The sequence below is a fragment of the Ascaphus truei genome, chromosome 16 (genome assembly GCF_040206685.1).
Source record: "Ascaphus truei isolate aAscTru1 chromosome 16, aAscTru1.hap1, whole genome shotgun sequence".
Lineage (NCBI taxonomy): Eukaryota > Metazoa > Chordata > Amphibia > Anura > Ascaphidae > Ascaphus > Ascaphus truei.
The window spans coordinates 28,840,786-28,866,692 of NC_134498.1; the positions used below are offsets into that span (position 1 = coordinate 28,840,786).

At 47.9% G+C, this 25,907-nt stretch overlaps 1 protein-coding gene across 2 annotated transcripts in view; it reads right to left on the reverse strand.

Annotated features, from left to right (window-relative positions):
• Positions 1-2,546: 2,546 nt before the first annotated feature.
• LOC142467332 (sodium/hydrogen exchanger 2-like) overlaps positions 2,547-25,907 on the reverse strand; it is a 64,447-nt gene continuing 41,086 nt past the window's right edge. The window contains exons 8-12 of one of the 2 annotated variants that reach the window (XM_075572891.1): positions 23,546-23,707; positions 21,444-21,546; positions 11,605-11,733; positions 10,970-11,036; positions 2,547-3,378 (exon numbers count right to left, since the gene is read on the reverse strand). In XM_075572891.1, coding sequence (XP_075429006.1) covers positions 3,272-3,378; positions 10,970-11,036; positions 11,605-11,733; positions 21,444-21,546; positions 23,546-23,707 — 568 coding nt within the window. In that variant the 3' untranslated portion in view covers positions 2,547-3,271. Of the gene's footprint in view, positions 3,379-10,969; positions 11,037-11,604; positions 11,734-21,443; positions 21,550-23,545; positions 23,708-25,907 lie in introns of both variants that reach the window. The other variant, XM_075572890.1, reaches the window with a different exon arrangement.

Below are 25,907 nucleotides of genomic sequence, written 5' to 3' on the forward strand. Positions count from 1 at the left end.
GCTCTTCCACAAGACATCTTCTGATACTGCTCAAGTCCAGTCCTCCAGAGCCCCAGGATATCCCTGCTTCAGCACAGGTGGTGCAGTCTTTGACTGAGCCACCTGTGCTGAGGCAGGGATATCCTGAAAACCTGACCTGTCGGGGGGTTTGGAGGACTGGAGTTGAGCACGCGGCCATACGGCACCTTACAGCCAATTAAAGTGAATGTATTACATTTGGATAAAACCTTTATACTTATTTTTGTAAAATGAATTAACTGGTATGTGGTGACTATATTGGGACGTATCACAGGGTGGGGGGGAAGTAACACCAGGCAGGGGGGAAGTAACACCGGGCAGGGGGGAAGTATCACCGGGCGGGGGGGAAGTAACACCGGGTGGGGGGGAAGTAACACCAGGCAGGGGGGAAGTAACACCGGGCAGGGGGGAAGTATCACCGGGCGGGGGGGAAGTAACACCGGGTGGGGGGGAAGTAACACCGGGTGGGGGGGAAGTAACACCGGGCGGGGGGGAAGTAACACCGGGCAGGGGGGAAGTATCACCGGGCGGGGGGGAAGTATCACAGGGCGGCGGGAAGAATCACCGGGCGGCGAGAAGTATCACCGGGCGGCGGGAAGTATCACCGGGCGGTGGGAAGTTTCACCGGGTGGCGGGAAGTATCACAGGGCGGGGGAGGAAGTATCACCGGGCGGCGGGAAGTATCACCGGGCGGCGGGAAGTATCACCGGGCGGCGGGAAGTATCACCGGGCGGCGGGAAGTATCACCGGGCAGCGGGAAGGATCACAGAGTGGGGGGGGGGGGGGGAAGTATCACCGGGTGGGGGGGAAGTAACACCAGGCAGGGGGGAAGTAACACCGGGTGGGGGGGAAGTAACACCAGGCAGGGGGGAAGTAACACCGGGCAGGGGGGAAGTATCACCGGGCGGGGGGGAAGTAACACCGGGTGGGGGGGAAGTAACACCGGGTGGGGGGGAAGTAACACCGGGCGGGGGGGAAGTAACACCGGGCAGGGGGGAAGTATCACCGGGCGGGGGGGAAGTATCACAGGGCGGCGGGAAGAATCACCGGGCGGCGAGAAGTATCACCGGGCGGCGGGAAGTATCACCGGGCGGCGGGAAGTATCACCGGGCGGCGGGAAGTATCACCGGGCGGCGGGAAGTATCACCGGGCGGCGGGAAGTATCACCGGGCAGCGGGAAGGATCACAGAGTGGGGGGGGGGGGGGGAAGTATCACTGGGCAGCAGAAAGTATCACAGGGCGGGGGGGAAGTATCATCGGACTGGGGGAAGTATCACCGGGCGGCGGGAAGTATAACCGGGCAGCGGGAAGTATAACCGGGCAGCGGGAAGTATCACAGGGTGGGGGGAAGTATCACCGGATGGCGGGAAGTATCACCGGATGGTGGGAAGTATCACAGTGCGGTGGGAAGTATAACCGGGCGGCGGGAAGTATCACCGGGCGGCGGGAAGTATCACCGGGCGGCGGGAAGTATCACAGGGCGGGGGAGGAAGTATCACCGGGCGGCGGGAAGTATCACCGGGCGGCGGGAAGTATCACAGGGCGGGGGAGTATCACAGGGCGGGGGGAAGTATCACCAGGCGGTGGGAAGTATCACCGGGCGGCGGGAAGTATCACCGGGCGGCGGGAAGTATCACAGGGCGGGGGGAAGTATCGCCGGGCGGTGGGAAGTATCACCGGGCAGCGGGAAGTATCACCGGGCGGGGGGGAAGTATCACCGGGCAGCGGGAAGTATCACCGGGCGGGGGGGAAGTATCACCAGGCAGCGGGAAGTATCACCAGGCGGTGGGAAGTATCACAGGGCGGGGGGAAGTATCACAGTGTGGTGGGAAGTATCACCGGGCGGCGGGAAGTATCACCGGGCGGCGGGAAGTATCACCGGGCGGCGGGAAGTATCACCGGGCGGCGGGAAGTATCACCGGGCGGCGGGAAGTATCACCGGGCGGCGGGAAGTATCACCGGGCGGCGGGAAGTATCACCGGGCGGCGGGAAGTATCACCGGGCGGTGGGAAGTATCACAGTGTGGTGGGAAGTATCACCGGGCGGTGGGAAGTATTACCGGGCGGCGGGAAGTATTAGAAGTCTTTTTTATGCCCTGACTACTGAGAAGATTACCTTTCCGTACAGAATTACTTTCTCACATTGCTTTCCCTGGCCTTAGTTCGCGCCCCGTCCGGGGACGTGTCGGGGGGCGGGCCAGTGACGTCACGGAGCTGGTTCGCCCTCATTGGGCGAACCGCTTACGTGACCGACCGTGAGCGCGAAAAACTAAAATTTGAATAAGACCTACGCCTCCTCACGCCTGCGGACGCGTGCGCGCGCCCCTGCTAAAGCCGCTCTCATTGCGGCTGCAGGGGCTCACTGACAAGCGTCAGCGCGCCACAGCACGGGTCAGCACCTAAGCGCTGACCCTGGACTCAGCCTTATATAGATGAGTAATAACTGTCCTCCACAACTGCAATTTAAATCATTTGTTTCTTTTAAAAGAAAAGAACAAAAATCAACAAAATAGACATTTGATATTTTTTTAATGAAATGTTATTGATGGACACTTGTTTTCTTTTACAGCCTTGTTAAGTCATGTAGTATCACCTCAAATGTATACTTTTCATATTCATGTCATTTATATACATGCCCCTACGCACATCTACAGTATACTTACTATATGCTGCTAAAACAAGAGATGTGCGAAACTGTGGAAACGCATTAGTGACATGATAAACTTCCCCCCCTTTTCCACATGGACGCCTCGCGTAATGTTTCCCCAAGCCTCCCAGGGCGAATAATGTGGCGAAATTAGTGTTACATTTAGCAATTTTGCAAGTTTTCAGGAACATATCCCCAGATTGTGTATTCCCATAATCTCAGGATTAAGTAAATCCAGCGATGTTAGAGAATTTCACAGATTACCACACGCAATGCACATTGGCCTCAGGAGTCCTCAAAGTCAATGGCAGATATTGTCGATTCGGCCGCAATAGCGCTGATCGCGCGTTGATCCCTCTTGATTTGCTGCTTGGTGAATTCTGACGCAGTCGCGGCATTTCTCGCAACTTAAAAAGGGCAAATTTTTGCACTGTTGGCATCTCAGGCGAAAGTTTAGCACATCTTTATCTAAGACTATGTTTTTACATATCCTTTGTATAGCAGTATAACCGCTGCACTAAGCATTGAATAGAACAGTATACAGCATCACACACTAACGGGTCTCCTGACATTGCTCAGATTTACATTCCTGCTTCTTGCGAGCGGCTTAAAGCTCCTCTTCAATAATCTCCTCTGTGCTGTCACACTGCAGAGGTGAGATGAAGCCGGTAGACGTTTTTCGGGTATATTCCACTGATGTCTCAGGACCTCCGACTGCAGGTATTGGAAAATTAAAGAGAATGTATTTAGAACCCAACAGCCCTGCTCTCCGTTCCAGTCTTATTGTGATGCAAACAGGTGTACCCTGCGCTACTGATCCATTATCGATTAATCCGACAGGGTAACAAAACGTGGGTTACTATTAAATGGCTTGGTTGTGAGGGTAACAAAACGTGGGTTACTATTAAATGGCGTGGTAGTGAGGGTAACAAAACGTGGGTTACTAGTAAATGACGTGGTAGTGAGGGTAACAAAACGTGGGTTACTAGTAAATGACGTGGTAGTGAGGGTAACGAAACGTAGATTACTATTAAATGACGTGGTGTGAGGGTAACAAAACGTGGGTTACTATTAAATGGCGTGGTAGTGAGGGTAACAAAACGTGGGTTACTATTAAATGGCGTGGTAGTGAGGGTAACAAAACGTGGGTTACTATTAAATGGCGTGGTAATGAGGGTAACAAAACGTGGGTTACTAATAAATGACGTGGTGTGAGGGTAACAAAACGTGGGTTACTAATAAATGACATGGTAGTGAGGGTAACAAAACGTGGGTTACTATTAAATGGCGTGGTAGTGAGGGTAACAAAACGTGGGTTACTAATAAATGACGTGGTGTGAGGGTAACAAAACGTGGGTTACTAATAAATGACATGGTAGTGAGGGTAACAAAACGTGGGTTACTATTAAATGGCGTGGTAGTGAGGGTAACAAAACGTGGGTTACTAATAAATGACATGGTAGTGAGGGTAACAAAACGTGGGTTACTATTAAATGGCGTGGTAGTGAGGGTAACAAAACGTGGGTTACTAATAAATGACGTGGTAGTGAGGGTAACAAAACGTGGGTTACTATTAAATGACGTGGTGTGAGGGTAACAAAACGTGGGTTACTATTAAATGGCGTGGTAGTGAGGGTAACAAAACGTGGGTTACTAATAAATGACATGGTAGTGAGGGTAACAAAACGTGGGTTACTATTAAATGGCGTGGTAGTGAGGGTAACAAAACGTGGGTTACTATTAAATGGCGTGGTAGTGAGGGTAACAAAACGTGGGTTACTATTAAATGGCGTGGTAGTGAGGGTAACAAAACGTGGGTTACTAATAAATGACGTGGTAGTGAGGGTAACAAAACGTGGGTTACTATTAAATGACGTGGTGTGAGGGTAACAAAACGTGGGTTACTATTAAATGGCGTGGTAGTGAGGGTAACAAAACGTGGGTTACTAATAAATGACATGGTAGTGAGGGTAACAAAACGTGGGTTACTATTAAATGGCGTGGTAGTGAGGGTAACGAAACGTGGGTTACTATTAAATGATGTGGTAGTGAGGGTAACAAAACGTGGGTTACTATTAAATGATGTGGTAGTGAGGGTAACAAAACGTGGGTTACTATTAAATGGCGTGGTAGTGAGGGTAACAAAACGTGGGTTACTATTAAATGATGTGGTAGTGAGGGTAACAAAACGTGGGTTACTATTAAATGATGTGGTAGTGAGGGTAACAAAACGTGGGTTACTATTAAATGATGTGGTAGTGAGGGTAACAAAACGTGGGTTACTATTAAATGGCGTGGTAGTGAGGGTAACAAAACGTGGGTTACTATTAAATGATGTGGTAGTGAGGGTAACAAAACGTGGGTTACTAGTAAATGATGTGGTAGTGAGGGTAACAAAACGTGGGTTACTATTAAATTACGTGGTAGTGAATGGTTTGCATTCAGTGCTGAGAGCAATGCATGGTTAGCATTCAGTGCTGAGAGCAATGCATGGTTAGCATTCAGTGCTGAGAGCAATGCATGGTTAGCAATCTTAGCACTAAATGGGTTAAATATACAGTATAATAAAATCAGCTTTACAGATAGTGAAAAAACTATTATTTGTCTGCGTACGCAACCTCTAATGCAAGTCCAAGGATAGTACACATTAAGCCAGGGCGGCTCAGCGTCCGTCCTCAAGCTCCCCCCTCCCCCTCAACAGGTCAGGTTGTCAGGATATCCCAGCTTCAGCACAGGACGCTCAATCAGTCCCTGCTTCATCACAGGTGATGCAGTCTTTGACTGAGCCTCTGATTGAGCCACCTGTGCTGAAGCAGGAATATCCTGAAAACCTGACCTGTTTCGGCTTGAGGACTGTAATTGAGTACCCCTGCCTTAACCTATATGCTGTTACTATTGTCTAAACCCACTTTCCCCCTTAATTTGAAGTGTTGGGCTGAGAAATCCCTGTGTTGTGTTGATCTCTGCAGCAATTCAGGGTTTCATTTACCTCACACGACGCGATCCCGGGAGTGGGGTAGATGGTGTATACTGCTGCTGCGCTTTGATTGTTACGTGTCTATGCACATGGTGCTAATGTAAGTGTGGATTACCACTGTTTTATTGAATACATCAGTAGTGAACATACAATGTTGCACTAGAGTTGTCTCTGTTTCCATCGAGGGTTGGTTCCACTGACACCAGGGAGAGTATCCTAAGCAAGACCCCCCTGCAAACTACAGAGTCTTCAGATTATCTTCCAATGCTGTATTTTAACTGGGAGAATGTGAGTTCTTAATCTCGATCCCCATATACATTGTTACAGGTGTTTGGACATATTACACTATTATTTATTTCATCCCTTTTATATGGTGAAATTCTGCGCTCCCCACAAGCTTCTTCCAAACAGTCAAGAGAGGAGGAACTGGATCTTCTCCTAAGAGGGTTGAGCAGCGAACTTTACTAGTATTATCACTATTTTTGAACACTGTTTATATTTATATATTCATTTAATTTATCACTATATATTTATATATTTATCACATCTTTATTGGAAGCGCCTCACAATTTTTGTTTTATACTTTTCATTTACCTCAGTCTAGAAATGAAGATGCAGAACTGTAATCACGTATTTCAGCGCTACAAATATCACAATAACCCCCCTCCCCCCCCCCCCTGAAACATGACAACTATACTGGGTGGGGGAGACATAATATATAAAGGGGTCACATATGTTGTTTGTGGGTTATGTGAGTGTACAACAGGCATAACATGATTGAAAATGGACATGGAGTATTGGTTTCAATTATGTATTTAAGGTGATTGCCCTTCCTTCCCTCCGCAAGCAGGATTAGGGGGGGTTAGGGTGGAAATATCCCCCAAGGAGAGGGTTTTAGGGTAATAGGCAGATTTGAAAACCCAGGAATTGGAGACAGAGCATATTAGCAACGAATAGTTCTTTATAGATCGTTCTAGTTGAACATAGGACCTCCCAAGACTTTGTCAGATGTTTTATTTATGCCCCAAACATACTGTATGACACATGTAATAATATAGTACATTGTACCATGTGCTACTGTACATGTATATGTTCTACAATTGTTTCTATGAAACCTCTAGTGCAAGAAATGTATTTCCCTGTAATGTGTTTCAGGCTTTGGCACTGCTTGGGGTGGGAGGCAGTGCTGCCTTTTACTTACAATCCTTAACTTTTTTATTTTTAAGAAAAGTGTATATTTTTTATTACTATTATTATCGTTTACTTGAAAAGTGCTAACATATGCCGCAGCGCAGTACAATGGGAGTACAGAGTTACATCAATTACAAAAACAGAATGACATTCAAGTAAGGACAAATATGCACAGACAGATGCAGACGGTGACGAGGGCCCGGATCCTGAGCGCTTACACTCTACAGGGAGTAAGGGGCGCTGTGGGAACAAAAGGTAAAGTGACCGCTCATTCTGGGACGGAGTATACATCAGGGTAGGGTGTGGTCCAGCCACACAGCTGATCCCACTTAGGTTGGTGTTCGCGTGGAGTTTGGTCCAGCCGCACCGCAGGTTCCAATAGGGTTAGGGAGAGGGGAGATGTTAGAGGTTAGGGTTAGAGGGAGGGGAGAGGTTAAGGTTAGAGGGAGGGGAGATGTCGGGGTTAGAGAGAGGGGAGAGGTTAGAGGTTAGGGAGAGGGTAGATGTTAGAGGTTAGGGAGAGGGGAGATGTTAGAGGTTAGGGAGAGGGGAGATTTTAGAGGTTTGGGAGAGGGGAGAGGTTAGAGGTTAGGGAGAGGGGAGAGGTTAGAGGTTAGGGAGAGGGGAGATGTTAGAGGTTAGGGAGAGGGGAGATTTTAGAGGTTAGGGAGAGGGGAGATGTTAGAGGTTAGGGAGAGGGGAGATGCTAGCGGTTAGGGAGAGGGGAGAGGTTAGAGGTTTGGGAGAGGGGAGAGGTTAGAGGTTTGGGAGAGGGGAGATGTTAGAGGTTAGGGAGAGGGGAGAGGTTAGAGGTTAGGGAGAGGGGAGAGGGGAGAGGGGAGAGGTTAGAGGTTAGAGGTTTGGGAGAGGGGAGATGTTAGAGGTTTGGGAGAGGGGAGATGTTAGAGGTTAGGGAGAGGGGAGAGGTTAGGGTTAGGGAGAGGGGAGAGGGGAGATGTTAGAGGTTAGGGAGAGGTTAGGGAGAGGGGAGATGTTAGAGGTTAGGGAGAGGGGAGATGTTAGAGGTTAGGGAGAGGGGAGATGTTAGGGAGAGGGGAGATGTTGGAGGTTAGGGAGAGAGGAGATGTTAGAGGTTTGGGAGAGGGGAGAGGTTAGGGTTAGGGAGAGGGGAGATGTTAGAGGTTAGGGAGAGGGGAGATGTTAGAGGTTAGGGAGAGGGGAGATGTTAGAGGTTTGGGAGAGGGGAGAAGTTAGAGGTTTGGGAGAGGGGAGATGTTAGAGGTTTGGGAGAGGGGAGATGTTAGGGAGAGGGGAGATGTTAGAGGTTAGGGAGAAGGGAGATGTTAGAGGTTAGGGAGAGGGGAGATGTTAGAGGTTAGGGAGAGGGGAGATGTTAGAGGTTAGGGAGAGGGGAGATGTTAGAGGTTAGGGAGAGGGGAGATGTTAGAGGTTAGGGAGAGGGGAGATGTTAGAGGTTTGGGAGAGGGGAGATGTTAGAGGTTTGGGAGATGGGAGATGTTAGGGTTAGGGAGAGGGGAGATGTTAGAGGTTTGGGAGAGGGGAGATGTTAGAGGTTTGGGAGAGGGGAGATGTTAGAGGTTTGGGAGAGGGGAGATGTTAGAGGTTTGGGAGAGGGGAGATGTTAGAGGTTTGGGAGATTGGAGATGTTAGAGGTTTGGGAGAGGGGAGATGTTAGAGGTTAGGGAGAGGGGAGATATTAGAGGTTTGGGAGAGGGGAGATGTTAGAGGTTTGGGAGAGGGGAGATGTTAGGGTTAGGGAGAGGGGAGATGTTAGAGGTTTGGGAGAGGGGAGATGTTAGAGGTTAGGGAGAGGGGAGATGTTAGGCTTAGGGAGAGGGGAGATGTTAGAGGTTTGGGAGAGGGGAGATGTTAGAGGTTTGGGAGAGGGGAGATGTTAGAGGTTAGGGAGAGGGGAGATGTTAGAGGTTAGGGAGAGGGGAGAGGTTAGGGTTAGGGGAGAGGTTAGGGAGAGGGGAGATGTTGGAGGTTAGGGAGAGGGGAGATGTTAGAGGTTTGGGAGAGGGGAGATGTTAGAGGTTTGGGAGAGAGGAGATGTTAGAGGTTTGGGAGAGGGGAGATGTTAGAGGTTAGGGAGAGGGGAGATGTTAGAGGTTAGGGAGAGGGGAGATATTAGAGGTTTGGGAGAGGGGGGATGTTAGGGAGAGGGGGGATGTTAGAGGTTAGGGAGAGGGGAGATGTTAGAGGTTAGGAGAGGGGAGATGTTAGAGGTTAGGGAGAGGGGAGATGTTAGAGGTTAGGGAGAGGGAAGATGTTAGAGGTTAGGGAGAGGGGAGATGTTAGAGGTTAGGGAGAGGAGAGATGTTAGGGTTAGAGAGAGGGGAGATGTTAGAGGTTAGGGAGAGGGGAGATGTTAGAGGTTAGGGAGAGGGGAGATGTTAGGGAGAGGGGAGATGTTAGAGGTTAGGGAGAGGGGAGATGTTAGAGGTTAGGGAGAGGGGAGATGTTAGGGAGAGGGGAGATGTTAGGGGTTAGGGAGAGGGGAGATGTTAGAGGTTAGGGAGAGGGGAGATGTTAGGGAGAGGGGAGATGTTAGAGGTTAGGGAGAGGGGAGATGTTAGGGGTTAGGGAGAGGGGAGATGTTAGGGGTTAGGGAGAGGGAGATGTTAGGGTTAGTGAGAGGGGAGATGCTAGGGTTAGGGAGAGGGGAGATGTTGGAGGTTAGGGAGAGGGGAGATGTTAGGGTTAGGGAGATGTTAGAGGTTAGGGAGAGGGGAGAGGGGAGATGTTAGGGGTTAGGGAGAGGGGAGAGGTTAGGGAGAGGGGAGATGTTAGGGTTAGGGGAGAGGTTAGAGGTTTGGGAGAGGGGAGATGTTAGAGGTTAGGGAGAGGGGAGATGTTAGGGAGAGGGGGGATGTTAGAGGTTAGGGAGAGGGGAGATGTTAGAGGTTAGGGAGGGGGGAGAGGTTAGAGGTTAGGGAGAGGTTAGAGGTTAGGGAGAGGGGAGAGGTTAGGGTTAGTGAGAGGGGAGATGTTAGAGGTTAGGGAGGGGGGAGATGTTAGAGGTTAGGGAGAGGGGAGATGTTGGAGGTTAGGGAGAGGGGAGATGTTAGAGGTTAGGGAGAGGGGAGATGTTAGAGGTTAGGGAGAGGGGAGATGTTAGAGGTTAGGGAGAGGGGAGATGTTAGAGGTTAGGGAGAGGGGAGATGTTAGGGTTAGGGAGAGGGGAGATGTTAGGGTTAGAGAGAGGGGAGAGGTTAGGGAGAGGGGAGATGTTAGAGGTTAGGGAGAGGGGGGATGTTAGAGGTTAGGGAGAGGGGAGATGTTAGAGGTTTGGGGGAGGGGAGATGTTAGGGGTTAGAGAGAGGGGAGATGTTAGAGGTTAGGGAGAGGGGAGAGGTTAGAGGTTAGGGAGAGGGGAGATGTTAGAGGTTAGGGAGAGGGGAGATGTTAGAGGTTAGGGAGAGGGGAGATGTTAGAGGTTAGGGAGAGGGGAGATGTTAGAGGTTTGGGGGAGGGGAGATGTTAGAGGTTAGGGAGAGGGGAGATGTTAGAGGTTAGGGAGAGGGGAGATGCTAGCGGTTAGGGAGATGGGAGAGGTTAGTTAGATGTTAGAGGTTAGGGAGATGGGAGAGGTTAGAGGTTAGGGAGATGGGAGAGGTTAGAGGGGGGAGATGGGAGAGGTTAGAGGGGGGAGATGGGAGAGGTTAGAGGGGGGAGATGTTAGGGTTAGAGAGAGGGGAGATGTTAGAGGTTAGGGAGAGGAGAGATGTTAGAGTTTAGGGAGATGGGAGATGTTAGAGGTTAGGGAGAGGGGAGAGGGGAGAGGGGAGATGTTAGAGGTTAGAGGTTAGAGGTTAGAGGTTAGGGTAAGGGAAAGGGGAGAGGTTAGGGAGAGGGGATATGATAGGGGAGAGGTTAGGGAGAGGGGAGATGTTAGGACTCCACCCCCCAAGCTGTGCGCGCTCCACGAGCTGTGCGCTCCCCTGCTTGGGTCCGTGGCTGCTACTTTTGACGTTCACAATGGCTACTAAAGTTAATAAATTCCTACAACAATGTTTCATATCCCGCTGAAGTTAACATGACTTTGTATCATTCATTGAAAACATTACAGTGCATGTCATATACTGTAATCCACATCTCTATTCGGTGTAAAAAACATCACCAATAACCGTACCCCTCCTTACATCAACTTACCAGTTAGTGAGCGGAATAGCTTCATCTTTTTCTGCGCTCCGCTATGCAGCGACATGGAGTCCTCTCTCTATCAGGACAAACGCGAGATATTATCTTTATTAGTGGTCACTTCAAGCAATTAATACAGTGTAGAATGTTATAATGTCATGGAAATTTATACATTTACACAGATATTCAAATTTATAACGAGCACATGGCACATGCATTTGTACTAAACACATATCACTAGAAAGCTTCTTGCCTACAGTTTTTAATAAGGCAAACAGTCTTACCCTTTGCATTGGTTGGCACTAACTATTTTATTCTTGCAGATAAATATACTGTTTTGGCGCCATCTAGTGTCTAAGAAAAAAAAGTTTGCAACTGATGAGGCTAAGAGCAAATAGTTCATTTCTGAAATCCTGTGGGATTGTGCATCTAATTATATACCTGTATAACATGTTCAGGCAGCTAAACTTTCTGCCACATTTAAAACAAACATTGTTCATTTAATTACAACACGTCTTACTAATAATAGAATTTTCACCATTCATACTTAATAATGTATTATGTCGTTAGTAAAAAAAAATTTACAACGAGCAGTAAATTTTAAAAATATTAACACCAAAATAGGGGTTTATTTGCACATGAATTACCTGCATTCCGTGAGGGTTTCCATGCTTGCTCTGATTGATACGAAGACTCTGATGTCTTCTTATCAGAATCTCGTTGGCCTGTCTTGCGCCAGTATCTGAAGACAGGGTGTGTCTGCTGTAAGCTGGTGTCTGGTCAAAGGTTAAATAATACAGTATATTGCAAGTGAGTGTCATAATGGATAAAAGTAATGTACAGTGTACACTGAGACGTGAGATAATGCACAGGTGCAACATATAGAATATAATGATTTATCAACCTTTTAAGAAACACAGAACTCTTTCAAAGGTCTTTTGACTCAATTGAACATCAACCTGCCCTGCTTATCTCTAAAGATACCAAGGAATATATACTTTTATACCATATATAATTTACATTACATTACTATATATTATATGATTATTTAATTAATTGATCTTAAAGAACACACACACACACACACACATATATATATATGTAAATGTAATATAAAATCATCTTCAGCACTGGTCTCCCAACTGTTGGATGAAGCCTCCCCAATGATCTCCCAGATACTGCGGTTACAATCCTCTCTTCTCCCTGTCCCTCCAACACATTTTCTGATTTCATCGTCACATCGTACTTTTGATCATTGTTTTAGTCTTTTGATATTCCTTGGAATCCAGTTGAGTACCATCTTTGTCCAATGATGGTCATTTCTTCTTGCGATATGTCCGGCACACCGGCATTTTAATTTCTTCACCCTGATAATGTCGTCATAGACTTTTGGTTTCAACTCATTCTTTCTTTTCCCTGTCTCCAAGAAATACCCAACATGCATCTCTCAATACATATTTAAAGCTTCTCAGTTGTCTACGCATTTAGGATCCAAGTTTCACCTCCATACATGAGCACCAGCAGAATACACTGGTCGTAGGTGACTCAAGTATTCAAATGTGGTTTTTCTTCCCACTGCAATATCTTTAACAATTCTTCAAGTGCTGCTGTGAAAAACTTTGGTGACAAGGTGTCTCCCTGCCACACTCCCTTGCTGATCCTGGTGACATGGTGTCTCCCTGCCGCACTCCCTTGCTGATCCTGGTGACACGGTGTCTCTCTGCCACACTTCCTTGTTGATCCTAGTGACATGGTGCCTCCCTGCCACACTCCCACGCTGATCCTGGTGACATGGTGTCTCCCTGCCACACTCCCACGCTGATCCTGGTGACCTGGTGTCTCCCTGCCACACTCCCACGCTGATCCTGGTGACCTGGTGTCTCCCTGCCGCACTTCCTTGCTGACCTGGTGACCTGGTGTCTCCCTGCCACACTCCGTTGCTGATCCTGGTGACATGGTGTCTCCCTGCCGCACTCCCTTGTTGATCCTGGTGACATGGTGTCTCCCTGCCGCACTCCCTTGTTGATCCTGGTGACATGGTGTCTCCCTGCCGCACGCCCTTGTTGATCCTGGTGACATGGTGTCTCCCTACTACACTCCGTTGCTGATCCTAGTGACATGGTGTCTCCCTGCCACACTCCCACGCTGATCCTGGTGACATAGTGTCTCTCTGCCACACTCCCACGCTAATCCTGGTGACATGGTATCTCCCTGAGACACTCCGTTGCTGATCCTGGTGACATGGTGTCTTCCTGCCGCACTCCCTTGTTGATCCTGGTGACATGGTGTCTCCCTGCCACACTCCCTTGCTGATCCTGGTGACATGGTGTCTCCCTGCCACACTCCCACGCTGATCCTGGTGACATAGTGTCTCCCTGCCACACTCCCACGCTAATCCTGGTGACCTGGTGTCTCCCTGCCGCACTCCCTTGTTGATCCTAGTGACATGGTGTCTCCCTGCCGCACTCCCACGCTGATCCTGGTGACATGGTGTCTCCCTGCCACACTTCCTTGCTGATCCTAGTGACATGGTGTCTCCCTGTCGCACTTCCTTGCTGATCCTAGTGACATGGTGTCTCCCTGCCACACTCCCACGCTGATCCTGGTGACCTGGTGTCTCCCTGCCACACTCCGTTGCTGACCTGGTGACCTGGTGTCTCCCTGCCACACTCCGTTGCTGATCCTGGTGACATGGTGTCTCCCTGCCGCAATCCCTTGTTGATCCTGGTGACATGGTGTCTCCCTGCCACACTCCCACGCTGATCCTGGTGACATAGTGTCTCCCTGCCACACTCCCACGCTGATCCTGGTGACATAGTGTCTCCCTGCCACACTCCGTTGCTGATCCTGGTGACATGGTGTGTCCCTGACGCACTCCGTTGCTGATCCTAGTGACATGGTATCTCACTGCCACACTCCCACGCTAATCCTGGTGACACGGTGTCTCCCTGCCACACTCCCACGCTAATCCTGGTGACATGGTGTCTCCCTGCCGCACTCCGTTGCTGAACCTGTTGACATGGTGTCTCCCTGCCGCACTTCCTTGCTGACCTGGTGACATGGTGTCTCCCTGCCACACTCCCACGCTGATCCTGGTGACATGGTGTCTCCCTGCCGCACTTCCTTGCTGACCTGGTGACATGGTGTCTCCCTGCCACACTCCCACACTGATCCTGGTGACATGGTGTCTCCCTGCCACACTCCCTTGCTGATCCTGGTGACATGGTGTCTCCCTGCTGCACTCCCACGCTGATCCTGGTGACATGGTGTCTCCCTGCCGCACTTCCTTGTTGATCCTAATGACATGGTGTCTCCCTGCCACACTCCCACGCTGATCCTGGTGACATGGTGTCTCCCTGCCACACTTCCTTGTTGATCCTGGTGACATAGTGTCTCCCTGCCACACTCCCTTGCTGATCCTGGTGACATGGTGTCTCCCTGCCGCACTTCCTTGTTGATCCTAGTGACATGGTGTCTCCCTGCCGCACTCCCACGCTAATCCTGGTGACACAGTGTCTCCCTGCCACACTCCCTCGCTGATCCTGGTGACATGGTGTCTCGCTGCCGCACTTCCTTGTTGATCCTGGTGACCTGTTGTCTCCCTGCTGCACTCCTTTGCTGATCCTAGTGACATGGTGTCTCCCTGCCGCACTCCCTCGCTGATCCTGGTGACCTGGTGTCTCCCTGCCACACTCCGTTGCTGATCCTGGTGACATGGTGTCTCCCTGCCGCAATCCCTTGTTGATCCTGGTGACATGGTGTCTCCCTGCCACACTCCCACGCTGATCCTGGTGACATAGTGTCTCCCTGCCACACTCCCACGCTGATCCTGGTGACATAGTGTCTCCCTGCCACACTCCGTTGCTGATCCTGGTGACATGGTGTCTCCCTGCCGCACTCCGTTGCTGATCCTAGTGACATGGTATCTCCCTGCCACACTCCCACGCTAATCCTGGTGACACGGTGTCTCCCTGCCACACTCCCACGCTAATCCTGGTGACATGGTGTCTCCCTGCCGCACTCCGTTGCTGATCCTGGTGACATGGTGTCTCCCTGCCGCACTTCCTTGCTGACCTGGTGACATGGTGTCTCCCTGCCACACTCCCACGCTGATCCTGGTGACATGGTGTCAACCTGCCGCACTTCCTTGCTGACCTGGTGACATGGTGTCTCCCTGCCACACTCCCACACTGATCCTGGTGACATGGTGTCTCCATGCCACACTCCCTTGCTGATCCTGGTGACATGGTGTCTCCCTGCTGCACTCCCACGCTGATCCTGGTGACATGGTGTCTCCCTGCCGCACTTCCTTGTTGATCCTAGTGACATGGTGTCTCCCTGCCGCACTCCCACGCTAATCCTGGTGACACGGTGTCTCCCTGCCACACTCCCTCGCTGATCCTGGTGACATGGTGTCTCGCTGCCGCACTTCCTTGTTGATCCTGGTGACCTGTTGTCTCCCTGCTGCACTCCTTTGCTGATCCTAGTGACATGGTGTCTCCCTGCCGCACTCCCTCGCTGATCCTGGTGACATGGTGTCTCCCTGCCACACTCCGTTGCAGGACCGCAAACAGATTTCCCGGGGTCCAGGACTAGAGTTATGACCAGTGTCCCCGCGCCCCCCCCCCCCCTGTTAGCAGAGTTTCGAGCACCCCCCATTTCCCACCTCGCGAGCCCCTTCTATTTCCCTCCCTCCTTCCATGTATTTCTCTCCCTTCCGTCTCACCTCTCACTCTCCCCCCTCCATCAATTACCCCACTCTCATTCAATCCCTGCCCCCGCCTCACATGTACTTCTCTCCCCTGTATCTCACTCTTACTCTTTTCCTCACTCACCTCCTCTCTCCTCTCTCTCCATCTCCCTCTGTCAATTACCCCACTCAATCCCACTCCTCACACTCATTCCCTCCCCCCTCACAAAATATATACCAAAAAACCCCACCCCAATACAAAAAACTTCCCACCCCAAAATACATACAACCCCCACCCCACCCCCAAAGAAAATACAGATGCAGCGGCCGTTATTCAAACATTTCACGCGTTGTGTACCTCGGAATACCCACGTCATGGCGCGTGATTTCTTCCAACCTTACCGCCTTAAGATGCGAGTGCAGAAAATAGCATTTTAGTGTTAAACAGTGTTAAACGCTGAAATTGACACAATAGCACAGTACTGTACACATTACAATTCATTTATTTCTGCCACGGATACGCGAAGAATTGCACCCGAAGAAACAGAATCCATGAAATTCAAACAAAGCAACCGCGATAAACACGTGTGCCTGGTGTGACTGGCCGCGTGGAATACAGCAGAGCGCACGAAAACGGCGCCGTGAAATGTTCGAATAACGGCTGCTGCATCTGTATATACAAACCCCCCACCCCCCCGAATATATACAAACACCCCCACAATACATATTAAAAAACAAATACATAAAAAAACAAATAGATATAAACCCCCCCAAATACATTAAAAAACTAAATACATATAACCCACCAAAACATATAAAAAAACAAATACATATAAATAAAAAATACATACTGTACAGTATAAAAAAACAAATACTGATGTAGCGGCCGTTATTCGAACACATCTCGGCGCCGATTTTGAGTTCTCTGCTGTTCCCCACGCAGCATGAAACGCGGCTAATCGCCCCAGGCACCCGCGCTTATCGCGGATGTTTTGTTTGAATTTCATGGATTCTGTTTCTTTGTTTGCAATAAAATGGATGAATTGTAATGTGTACAGTACTGTGCTACTGTGTCACTCTGTTACTGTGCTACTGTGCTACTGTGTCACCCTGTTACTGTGCTACTGTGCTACTGTGTCACCCTGTTACTGTGCTACTGTGTCACCCTGTTACTGTGCTACTGTGCTACTGTGTCACCCTGTTACTGTGCTACTGTGTCACTCTGTTACTGTGCTACTGTGCTACTGTGTCACCCTGTTACTGTGCTACTGTGCTACTGTGTCACCCTGTTACTGTGCTACTGTGTCACCCTGTTACTGTGCTACTGTGCTACTGTGTCACCCTGTTACTGTGCTACTGTGTCACCCTGTTACTGTGCTACTGTGCTACTGTGTCAATTTCATGTTTTTAAAAGCCAGAACACTAAAATTCCTTTTTCTGCACTCGCCGCGCTCGCATCTTAGTGCGGGAAGCCTGGAATTCATCCCGCGGTTTCAAATCGGGATTCCGATGTACATGACGCGTGAAGTGTTCGAATAACGGCCGCTGCCTCAGTACAAATAAAAAAAATACATTTAAACCCCCCAATACATATAAACCCCAAATACATATAAAAAAACTAATAAAAAAACCTTAATACATATTAAAAAAAACAATACACATAAAAAAATCAATACAAATTAAAAAAAAAAATATATATATATATATATATAAAATACATATAAAAAAATAAATACATAGCGAAAACCCCAAATACATGTAGAAAAAAATCAAATACATATAAAAAAAAAACAAATACATATAGAAAACCCCAAATACATATAAAAAAATATTAAAAACAAATACATATAGATAACCCCAAATACATAAAAAATATATAAAAAAACAAATACATATAAAAAACAAAACAAATACATATAAAAAAACAAAACAAATACATATAAAAAACAAAACAAATACATAAACAATTAACAAATACATATAAAAAAATACACATATAAAAAAACAAATACATATAAAAACAAATATATATATATATACAAAAAACAATATATATATAAAAAAACATTGCATATAAAAAAACAATGCATATTAAAAAAGCATATTAAAAAAAACAATGCATAAAAAAAACAAAGGATATAAATAAAACCCCAATGCATATAAAAAAATCAATGCATGTAAAAAATACATATTTAAAAAAAATACAACATATTAAAAAAATACATATAAAAACTACATATAAAAAAACCCAAACGATATTAAAAAATTCATATAAAAAAACTATATATATATAACAAACATACATATTAAAAAAACAATACATATTAAAAAAACAATACATATAAAAAATATGAGAGTTTAACACTTTCATGTCAGGAAAAAAATTATTCTTATGGTTCTACTGAGTTTTCTCCATCTAAAATGAATGTACGTGTCCCACAACCAAATGTGTCACTTACTGAATGTCCTGATCAGGTGACTGTACAATTGAGGCAAATGATTAACAGGCCACAGTTACTTGAATGTATCATTTCAAAATAAAGCAGAAACAATAGCAATGATTCTGAACATGGGCAAAACAAATTATGGCCTCATTTGCCATTGTTATAGGATCTTTAGCTGAGGGCCCCTAGCACGCTGCACTTTTCAGGTAATGGGGGGCTGCGCCTTTCAGGTAATGGGGGGCTGTACCTTTCCGGTAATGGGGGACTGTACCTTTCAGGTAATGGGGGGGGGGGGGCTGTACATTTCAGGTGATGGGTGGGCTGTACCGTTAAAGTAATGGGATGGGCTGTACCTTTCAGGTTATGGGGGGCTGTGATAAATGGAAATAAACCGTGCGCAACTACTTAACCTCTATAAACGTCAGTATTGAAGTGCAATACCTATACCCTTTTAATTTGTGAAGCCCAAAATCAAGGCCACAAAAAACCACAGTGAAATTCAAAATAAAATAAATTACACAACCGTGTGTTCAGTGAAGATGGCGTCTGATGCTATAATAATAGGGGGTGGCTCAGCACCCCCTAACACACTACAGAAATGGAAACAAAAAACAGCGCACAACGCAAATATTGAAGTAGGTAATACAAGTGTGTATTAAATAAAACTATATATAAACTGCGTACATCAAGTTTGATTAAGTAAGCATTGAGTGTGTATTCACACTGGTTACCACTCGATGTTGCTGGTGTGGAATTGGTGTAGTATATCCTCTCAGCGGGCACTCTCAGCAGCAGCTGTATACCAGGACTCTGCTAGGATATCCCTCTCATGCTGACGTCATCTCCGTAGGGATTCGCCCTTCAAGACAGCTAGGCTCCGTTGCTGATGGTAGCCTCCGGAGGTACCCCTAGGGGTTTGGTAGTGTCCACAAGTGGCTGTTGGGGCTCCCTATTCGAAACTGCCACACAAATAGGAAAGTCTGTTTGTTGCAGGCTTCACCGCGGCTCGACACAGTGCTGCTTCGTTCCGGGACGCCACGTGATGACGTCACTGTGTCCGCGACCCTTCGATCCGTCGGCAAGAATGTAAACAGTTTTTCACAGGATAAAAGTTCCACACAGTGATGTAGATAGTAAAATCAATGCTCTAAAGCACATAGATCATGGATAAGGTTCTTCCAACGCGTTTCGTAGTAATAACTACTTCTTCAGGTTGATGTACGCAGTTTATATATAGTTTTATTTAATACACACTTGTATTACCTACTTCACTATTTGCGTTGTGCGCTGTTTTTTGTTTCCATTTATGGGGGGCTGTACCTTTCAGGTAATTGGGGGGCTGCACCTTTCAGGTAATGGGAGGGCTGCACCTTTCAGGTAAAGGGATGGGTGGTACCTTTTAGATAATGGGGGGCTTTACCTTTCAGGTAGTGGGTGGGGCTGTACCTTTCAGGTAATGGGGTGGGTTGTACCTTTCAGGTAATGGGATGGGTTGTACCTTTCAGGTAATGGGGGGGCTGCACCTTTCAGGTAATGGGGAGCTGTATCTTTCAGGTAATGAGGGGTTTACCTGTCAGGTAATGGGGGTCTATGCCTTTCAGGTAATAGTGTGGCATGTACCTTTTGGGTAAAGGGAGACTGTAACTTCTAGGTAATGGGGGGCTGTACCTTCCAGGTAATGTGGGGCTGCACCTTTTAGGTAATGGGAGTGTACTTTTCAGGTAATGGGGTGGGCTTTAACTCAGTCTGGGTGAACTGGTCTAGTTTTGATAATGTGGAGCAGGGTGAGATAATGAGGAGCAGGGTGAGATAATGAGGAGCAGGGTGAGATAATGAGGAGCAGGGTGAGATAATGAGGAGCAGGGTGAGATAGTGAGGAGCAGGGTGAGATAGTGAGGAGCAGGGTGAGATAGTGAGGAGCAGGGTGAGATAGTGAGGAGCAGGGTGAGATAGTGAGAAGCAGGGTGAGATTATGAGGAGCAGAGTGAGATAGTGAGGAGCAGGGTAAGATAGTGAGGAGCAGGGTGAGATAGTGAGGAGCATGGTGAGATAGTGAGGAGCAGGGTGAGATAGTGGGGAGCAGGGTGAGATTATGAGGAGCAGGGTGAGATTATGAGGAGCAGGGTGAGAGTATGAGGAGCAGGGTAAGATTATGAGGAGCAGGGTGAGATAATGAGGAGCAGGGTGAGATAATGAGGAGCAGGGTGAGATAATGAGGAGCAGGGTGAGATAATGAGGAGCAGGGTGAGATTATGAGGAGCATGGTGAGATTGTGAGGAGCATGGTGAGATTGTGAGGAGCAGGGTGAGATAGTGAGGAGCAAGGTGAGATAGTGAGGAGCAGGGTGAGATAGTGAGGAGCAGGGTGAGATGTGAGGAGCAGGGTGAGATGGTGAGGAGCAGGGTGAGATGGTGAGGAGCAGAGTGAGATAGTGAGGAGCAGGGTGAGATTGTAAGGAGCAGGGTGAGATTATGAGCAGGGTGAGATTATAAGGAGCAGGGTGAGATTATGAGGAGCAGGGTGAGATGATGAGGAGCAGGGTGAGATAATGAGGAGCAGGGTGAGATAATGAGGAGCAGGGTGAGATAATGAGGAGCAGGGTGAGATAATGAGGAGCAGGGTGAGATTATGAGGAGCATGGTGAGATTGTGAGGAGCATGGTGAGATTGTGAGGAGCAGGGTGAGATAGTGAGGAGCAGGGTGAGATAGTGAGGAGCAGGGTGAGATAGTGAGGAGCAGGGTGAGATGGTGAGGAGCAGGGTGAGATGGTGAGGAGCAGAGTGAGATAGTGAGGAGCAGGGTGAGATTGTGAGGAGCAGGGTGAGATTATGAGGAGCAGGGTGAGATTATAAGGAGCAGGGTGAGATTATGAGGAGCAGGGTGAGATGATGAGGAGCAGGGTGAGATAGTGAGGAGCAGGGTGAGATTGTGAGGAGCAGGGTGAGATAGTGAGGAAGGATTTAGAAGGCAATGTGAATTTGCAAGAGCTCATATTTGGGTCGTGTCTTTCATGAGTGTAAATCCATTTTTTCTAAGGCCTCTTTCCTGGAAGGAATACATTTTACCAACTGCATAGAAATATTTCTAGTTCTCACTACAAATAGTGCATGGTTTCCCTGAGCTGGGTTAGCACCCTACACGCCGAGATAAGCGCTTATTGCCTACAACGTACTAATTTTCTTCTGAGCTGTAAAATAAAATAACAGCGCTACTTCCTTTCCCTTTGTATATGATTAACTTTTCTCTTTAGCTTGTGGTCCGCTCACAATTTTCTTGGAAATGGCTCAAAGGAAACAGCACATGTTGAGCAGGAAATTGAGCAGCTGACGTTCAATCATGAGGCAATCCTTACCGTCTTCCTTATTCGGTACAAGTTCCGCGATAATATTTTCTGTATGTCCTCCAGCTGATCAGGAGATATTTGTTCCCCGGCAGATGAGGACATATAGCGGTTGCTGCTGAAAACATAACCACAGATATTACACACTGCTACCATTTTTTCTGTATTATTATTTTGATAAGTGGACAGATAGAAGCAAATATGTCTTCAACTTAACTATTTTAAAAATAGATGCTCCAAACTATTTATTTTGCTTTGAGTGATGTAATAGAAACACTTTCTTTTTTTAACTTGGTGCAGATGAGATGTATGAATCCATAAGACTCATTTATTTCATTGGAACTTGCCCTGAATATAGCAGAATAGAACTGTTTCCCTATAGTATATCAACGCATACTGTATACTATAATGTATGATAATGTATTCTATTACTATATATAAAATATATCTACTTACTTGTATATAATGTGATAACATATATATTTTGTTACCGAACAGACATTCTGTTGGTTAATAAAGGAAGAATTAAACATTTCTGTTTCATATGTTATAACCAATGGAATGAAACAGATGCTTCTCACTAAATAATTTAGTCAAAATAATGTGCAAGACAGATTTCTTCCACTTCATTATACGCATGAAAATATGACCCCACATTACCCCATATGTCATGTTTATGAGGCCTGTGAGCTGACTGTTTGAACATACAGGGCAATGTCTAGTAAATGAGGCTAAGTAGAGAGGTGCAAAGTGCTCACAAAAGTTTTTGTGACATTTCAGTAAGAACAAAATGTGGAAAAAACAACTGTTTGCACAAAATTGCAGTTATGTGCTGTGCAAGGTCACCTAACCAATGAGCAGATCACATCAGTCATGTGACCAAGTTTTAATTAGTCAAATGAATGCAACATTTTGTGACGATAGTAAAAAAAATATTTGGATTTTTTTTAATGGGGTGTACTTTTGTACACTTTAAAAATATATATATACTTTGCATACCCTGTTAGCATATATCCCTATGTAACTCAGATGTCCTGCTTTTTGTGCACAGGTGTTTGTCTGCATGATGTTTTAGGGGGTGCGTCTGTGCGTCTGCGCATCTGCGCGTCTTTTTCTAACCCCCTCTCTCTCTCTCTTACTCTCCCCCACCCCACCATTCCCTTCTCTCCCTCCCTCCCTCCATCTTTACAACAGCTTACACATCTCTACTGCTCAGCCATAAAGCACCTTACTGGCCATTCACATGAAAATAGTAAATAGTTTAATTAATATTGCATGTTGTTGCTACATTTTATGTAGCAATATTTGTTAAGCATTTTAGGTAGGAGAATCAAAGGCAGTTCTATGCAGACAATCATTTTGCTTACAAACCAAGCGTTATGTGGGAGACTTAGAGAAAGCAGAGGAGGGAATAAGTGTAGTAGATGACAGTGCTTGGCCTTGATGGTGGGTGTGTGCCGTAGACAGCAGTGATTGGCCACAATGGTTGGTAGGAGTGAGTGTGACTGTGGGACAGTGGCCATGAGTTCAGGCTATTGAAATACTTTATTTAAGAGGTAAGTTTTAAGGTTTGACTTAAAGGTGGAGAGAGAAGGTATTTGGCGTGTATCAGTGTGAGGGCGTTCCACAGGTAAGGGGCAGTGAGGGGAAACAGCAGTAATGGTGCAAGGGGTGGTGAAAAAGGGGGTGAAAGGTGACAGTTATGGTTAGAGCACAGGAGACGAGCAGGGGCATAACGAGAGATCAGAGCTGATATTTAGGGAGGAGCAGATGAATGGACAGCCTTGAAGACAAGGAGGAAAACTTTGTAGGTGATTCGGAATTTGATGGGAAGTCAGGAGAGAGATTTCAGGAGGAGATAAGAAGAGTCTGTTCTAGGAGAAAGTGAAATTATTCTAGCAGCAGAATTTTGGACAGATTACAAAGGAGAACGTTGTGAGGCAGGGAGGCCTATTAGCAGTATGTTACAATAAGCCAGATGGGTGAGCATAAGGGCACGCATGAAAGTTTTTCCAGTAGATGGACAAAGGAAAGAGCAGATCTTGGCAATGTTACGGAATGCAACGGCACAGATGTGATATGAGGTAGATAAGCAACAGACAAAGAATACTTACTGTAGATTAATGGTTGTGGGCATATCAGCTAAATGGCCAGTTCCAGCTAACTCAATGGCATTTTTCTTCTCCAGTTTTTCATAAAGGAGCACAATACTTGATTTTAGCTGGTTGTCTCTAAGCAAAATCTTCCTCAGGTATTTACTGTTGAAGTACTCAAATCTGGGGAACAATAAGTTCAGCTCAGCCTTATGTTATGATAACTATTACAGATGGGCAAAACCAACCATATGAATTCAGAACCTACCAGAACCTAACATTTCAAATACAAAACCAGAACACCAAGCCACGTGGACAGCTCTACATTGGCGTAGAAAATGTGGGGTGTTTCTCACCAAAGCTCTTTTAATTGTTTTTAGTTGTTCATACGGTATACATTTTCTAAAGTTGTAATGATTGTATACTTATCTTAAGGAGTCTATCAAGGCAGTTTTGGGACAAAACCTGTGCATTTTTAACCCTGCACCTATGTATCAAAGAATTTTGCCCTGTCTGCTCCAGCTTGCACCTTGGGAGAGTGAGTAGGAGTTGTTGGGGGGAGTTACATGGTGCACAGATTATAATGAGATGCATCATATTCTGCGTCTCTGCCCCAGCTTGCACCTTGGGGAGAATCAGTAGGAGGAGTTGGGGGGAGTTATATGGGGCACAGATTATAATGAAATGTATCACATTCTGTGCTCCATTCTTTTTCTGTTTTAATTGCCTCCAAAATCTGCCATATATGTAGTGGTGGAAGTGTAACATTCTGTATCAGATGTAATAAGCTGTTATTACATATGTCGAGGCTCTGCTCCCAGAAACAGAGCATTTCCTCATAATATGCTGATATATAGACCCCCAAGGATTTGTCATGCTTTATTATGCTATAGCAGCATTGTTCCTGCTTAATTTGAGGGGTGTTTGGTACAAATCCCAAACCAAACAAAACCAAAGCACACAAAAATGTTTAGAACTAAAAGTAAAAGTTAGGTGAACCCCGAGCCCGTCCGTAATAATCCCACCATACAGAATACATCCGGTGTGAGCTAGATAAGGAGCGGCACCGGCAGAAAGCTGGGAACTTGGTGTATTCTCTATGAAATATTTTCTATTAAAGTTATTAACGTTGTATGCGACTATGATTTTATTTATAGAGCGCCAACGGTGTACGTAGCGCTTTACAAAATTACAATACAAGGTAAATAAAGGGCAAACAATGGGGATAAACAACAACAAGGCAATGGGAGACCCTCCCCGTAAGAGTTTATAATGTAAGTGGTATGCTGGGGGGATTACAAACATCAACGCTCCCCTATCCCCGCACTCTCCCCTGGCTCCGAACTTACATAGGCCCCGCACTCTCCCCTGGCCCCGCACTCTCCCCATGCCCCGCACTCTCCTCCGGCCCCGCACTTACAGAGGCCCCGCACTCTCTCCCCCGGCCCGCACTCTCCCCCCCGGCCCCGCACTTTCCTCCCGGCCCCGCACTCTCCCCCGGCCCCGCACTCTTCCTCCAGCCCCGCACTCTCCCCTGGCCCCGAACTTACATAGGCCCCGCACTCTCCCCCGGCCCTGCACTCTTCCTCCGGCCCCGCACTTATAGAGGCCCTGCCCCTGCACTCTCCCCCTTGCCCCGCACTCTCCCCCTGGCCCCGCACTCTCCCCTCGACCCCACACTCTCCCCCCGGCCCCACACTCTCCCATGGCCCCGCACTTACAGAGGCCCCGCTCTCTCCCACTGGCCCCGCACTCTCCCCCTGGACCCGCACTCTCCCTCTGGCCCTGCACTCTCCCCCTGGCCCCCACTCTCCCCCCGGCCCCGCAATCTCCCCCGGCCCCAAACTCTCCTCCGGTCCCGCACTCTCCCCCCCGGCCCCGCACTCTCCCCCCGGCCCCGCACTGGTCCCGCACTCTCCCCACCGGCTTGCACTCTCCCCCCCGGCCCCGCACTCTCCCCCCCGGCCCGCACTCTCCCCCCGGCCCCGCACTGGTCCCGCACTCTCCCCCCCGGCCCGCACTTTCCTCCCGGCCCCGCACTCTCCCCCCGGCCCCGCACTCTCCCCCAGCCCCGCACTCTCCCCTGGCCCCAAACTTACATAGGCCCCGCACACTCCACCGGCCCCGCACTCTCCTCCGGACCCGCACTTACAGAGGCCCCGCACTCTCTCCCCCGGCCCGCACTCTCCCCCCTGGCCCCGCACATTCCTCCCGGCCCCGCACTCTCCTCCGGACCCGCACTTACAGAGGCCCCGCACTCTCTCCCCCGGCCCGCACTCTCCCCCCTGGCCCCGCACATTCCTCCCGGCCCCGCACTCTTCCTCCAGCCCCGCACTCTCCCCGAACTTACATAGGCCCCGCACTCTCCCCCGGCCCCGCACTC